At 59.4% G+C, this 4,067-nt stretch overlaps 1 protein-coding gene across 1 annotated transcript in view; it reads right to left on the bottom strand.

The window, feature by feature from the left end:
* The window catches only part of IGFBP6 (insulin like growth factor binding protein 6), a 3,735-nt gene extending 856 nt beyond the window's left edge, over positions 1 to 2,879 (bottom strand). The window contains exons 1-3 of the mRNA XM_040642516.1: positions 2,480 to 2,879; positions 314 to 453; positions 6 to 125 (exon numbers count right to left, since the gene is read on the bottom strand). Coding sequence (XP_040498450.1) covers positions 6 to 125; positions 314 to 453; positions 2,480 to 2,813 — 594 coding nt within the window. The 5' untranslated portion in view covers positions 2,814 to 2,879. The remainder of the gene's footprint in view (positions 1 to 5; positions 126 to 313; positions 454 to 2,479) is intronic.
* Positions 2,880 to 4,067: the final 1,188 nt, after the last annotated feature.

Here is a 4,067-nt window from a genome sequence, read left to right as displayed (position 1 = left end):
CTCACCTGCCGCTTCCGGTAGAAGCCCCGATGGTCACAATTAGGCACGTAGAGGGTGTGAACCCCGCGATAGACCTCGGTCTGCAGTTGCTGCAGCACTGAGTCCAGATGTCTGCGGCAGGGGCCCTGGGAAAAGGGAGAGCAGGCCGCTCAGGACTGTCCCAGCCTAGCTCCACTGTATAGCACACCCCCCCGCCCCAGCTAGGCTCCCAGGACACGCACGTGGGAGACCTCTCCAAGCCCAAGGGGACAGCCTCAGATGGGAGTTTCCAGGGCTCCCCACCCCTCCTGTCCTTTGCCAGTCGCAAACGCACCATCTCAGTGTCTTGGACACCCCCAGGACTGGGCCGGCCTGGAGTGGTAGAGGCCCCTGGATTCTTCTGTTGGTCTCTGCGGTTCGCGTCCTGTGGGCGAGTGGTCCCTGCTTGGGGTTTGCTCTCCTTAGGATTCTCTCCTACGGCCACAAGAGGAATGGGGGAGGAAGAGTCCAGAAATCAGAAGTCAAAGACCAGAACCAAATGGAAGAGAGCCTTGCTCACTCTGACTCCCCGGAGTGGGAGGAAGAGAAGAGCTTTCCAAGTAGTGGAAATGAGGGCGGTTAGAACTTGCCTCCAACCTTACCTTCTTCTGGTCTCAGTTTCTCTCTCTCTCTGACAAAGAGTGATACTACCTTTCCTGACAATATCTCCAGACTAGTCTTAAGTCTTACAAGGGAGAAGCACTTTGGAAAGCAAACATCGAGGACAAGTACAAATATATAGGGAGGCCTTGGGCTTGGGGTGAAAAGACCTGGCTGTTCCCCCCAGAAGCCAGCAGGGGGCGCACCAAGCCAGGAGGATGGGGCAGAAGAGCAAGGGATGTGGGAGGGGGTTAGCAGGGACCCAAGTGGAATGCGTGTCCCCGGTGTGACCCTGCTGTGACTCAGCCCATCCCTCCCAGGCTTTAGACATGGTTACTTTTGGGGCACTGCAGTGGGGGCCTCTCCCTTCTGGTCCCCCATAGCTCAGCCCAGTTCAACCCCAGTGGTCCCAGGAGCAGGTATGATTCAGCCCTTAACCGGGACAGGCAGAGGGCAGGTTGCAAAGATACAGGGCAGGAGGGGTTTCGAACCTGCAGGCTGTTCTTGGCTCTGGAGAAAGTGTCATACATGGTGTCTGGGGGGCCTGGGGAAAGCTCAGGATGGGAGGAGGTGAGGAAATAAATCAGGACCAGGATGTCAGGGTGAGGAAAATGCAGGGAGGGGAGTATGCACTGCTTGGAATTTGCCCCAGCTGTAAAATTAGATATTATGGCCCCAGAGGGATCGTCTCTTCCTTTTCATGCCCAAAGACAAGCTCTTCTCAAGTCCCCAATCCTCAAGCCTAGACAGGGGCTCTCAGCTGCCTACTACCCGCTACCCAAGAGCCATTCCCTCTGCGGTCCTGACTGTGATCCTTCCTCCACCCTTCTCAGACCTTGCCCCTCGTTCCCCGCATTTAGCACCCTACCACGACCATGCTCCCATTACCTTGTCTGACCCACCTAGACAGCCCCTTCTACGAGGACCCCTAGCAGCGTGGACCCAGGCATTTGGACTGGAAAAAACAAAAAAACAAACCAAAAACCGTCCAAGCTAACTTCTCATCCCTTCCCAAGGAAGAAACCAGGAGCTCAGATGCCCCTGGGGTGGGGGGACTGCTTTCAGTTTCCTACCCTCCCTATGTCCTTGCTGCCCCCCATCTTTTGGATTCTGACTCACTTCTGTCCCTCCCACCTAATGACTCAGCCTTCTATTTCCCTCCCTGGGGTAGGGTGGGGTAGGGTGGGTGGAGGGTTCTGAGCAGCTTTAAATCATAACCCTGGTTTGACAGATTCCTTCCTTTCCCACCTCTATCCCCTTGTCTTGAGGCCCCCAGAGCCTGCCCTCTGACCCTAGTCTAGTCTGAAACCGTTCTGGGTTTGGGGCATCTTCTGTTCTAGACCCCATGTTCAGGTGCTTTGGATACCCTGATATTAAGGGGAGAAGAGGGGGGCTATTTCTCAGTGTGTGCAGGATTTGGGAGTCTGGGTTCCCTTCCCTCCTTCTCCCAATGGCAGCTGGGAACAACATCTGGGTCCTTTCTCCAGCTCCCGGTGGGTGGGTGGAGGGAAGGAGCTGGGATGCTGTGGTGTATGGCATGGCCCTAAACCCCTGCATGCTCACCTTTCCCTTCAAGAGAAAGTAAACAGAGGGGGGAGAAAAGGTTGAGAGCTCAGGCATTTCCCTGCTTTGTCCCCAGGGCCTGTAGCCGCACCCCAGCCTTCTAGCTGCTTCCCGCCCTTGCCCCTTCACCCCCAAAACGTGCCCTCCCCCCGGAGTTAGGAAGAAGCAGCATCACTGACAGAACCCAGAGGCTTGCAGGGCTGCCCGCGCCCTGCTGTCCAGGACCCTTCTGTCCGGGACCCTGCCCGCGGCTTTGCGGGGCTCACGTGGGCGGGGCGGGGGCGGGGCGCCGACTCACCCGGGGGCCCGCGCGCCCGGCGGCAGCGGCCGCGGCCCAGCAGCAGCGCCCGCAGGGGCGCCTCGTCTTCCTCGGGCGGGTGGCACTGCAGTCCTGGGACGCAGTTCGGGGTGTAGACCCCGCACGGCTGCCCCTCCCTCCTGAGACAGCCCCCGGCTTCCGTACAGCCCTCCGCCGCCGGCGGGCCCCCATCCTCCTCCTCCACGCAGGCCCCTGGGCAACCCGCCTGCACCCCCTGCCCGCAGCCTGGGCACCGTGCCAAGGCGGCTCCTGAGCGGGCAGCGAGCAGCAGAGTTAGCAGCAGCAGGGGCGGCAGCAGCCTGGGGGGGGTCATGGTCAGGATTTTTTGTCCCGTCCACTCCTCCCAGAGCAGTCGTAGCGCAGCTGCTGCCCGCCGCCGCCGCCCCTCTGCCTTAAGTAGCCGGCGGTCAGGGGCCGGGCCCTTTAAGAGCCAGGTGAAGGGGGGTGGGGGAGAAGGCAGGGGCATCCCCTAAACTGGGTGGGACTGGAGAGGCCCCCCCCCCCCACCTGGGTCCTCCCCACTTTTCTCTCCCCCCTCCCTTCCCAGTTTCTGTTTACTTCCCAAATTACTCTGATTTTTCTTGCTTTGTTCCCGGGGCTCTCGGCCGGAATTTGGGAGCCGGACAGCTGGCTGGAGGCACTAGAGGGTGGGGAGGGGTGAAGAAGGGGAGGACGGGAATGGGATGAAGCGAAAAACCTGGACTCCAGTTCATGTATATGTGTGGGGGATGAAGGGGAGCAGGGACTCTGGCGGGGCGTGAGGGGCCTGCTGTCTGAAAGGGAGGGGGAAGGGATGGTGTGTGGGAGTCACAGGAGAGAAGTGAGCAACGGGAAAGAGAAACAGCCGGAGTTGATGGATAATGCGGGCTTGGGAAAACCCACTGCTGACGGGAGAAAGTAGCCCAAGGCAGAGGAGAGGAAGAGCGACGTTTGAGATGTTGCTGTGGGAAAACGGGGATCAGGGGGTCAAATGGGTGAAGGTGGTAGAAGGGATTGGGGGGAGCAAGGAGAGAGGTGGGGAGAGGGTGGGGAGGCAGACCGTGAATGTACAGGCTTTAACCCTGTTATTGTGGTGGGGCCCCCGGAGTACCCCAGAGGGCCCCGTGTGCAAGGGTGAGAATAGCTGAACACCTGGGTAGTGGTGAGGGATTGGCCCATTGAAATTATGGAGGTGGAGGAGGTTGGGGCAAAAGTTAGAGGAACCCATACTCTGGGTGTTCTTGGGAACAGTGGACAGAGAACAGACATCCCCCCCCCACACACCCAGTTCTGTCATTCATCCAGGTTAGCCTCCATTCCTTTCTTTTCTTAGAATCTGTCCCTTCGCCCCCAGTATCACCCATTGGGTTGTCTGGATTCATCAGGTTTTGCTTTGCCCAGAGGGCCCTGGACCAGGACCAGTCTGGGTATTTCTGCCTGCTGGGCAGCCTTCACTGCACTGGTCCGTCCGCCCTCCCCACCCCCTCTCCTCTCCAGGGCAGTGCCCCACCCATCCCCAGCCCTCCTAGCTGAGCCTGCCTTCCTAGAGGCAAGAAGCAGGAAGGACCGCTTCTCCTGCCCCCCCCCC

The sequence above is a fragment of the Ursus maritimus genome, unplaced genomic scaffold (assembly GCF_017311325.1).
Source record: "Ursus maritimus isolate PB19 unplaced genomic scaffold, ASM1731132v1 scaffold_26, whole genome shotgun sequence".
NCBI classification, from domain to species: Eukaryota; Metazoa; Chordata; class Mammalia; order Carnivora; family Ursidae; genus Ursus; species Ursus maritimus.
This window is presented reverse-complemented; position numbering and strand designations above follow the sequence as displayed.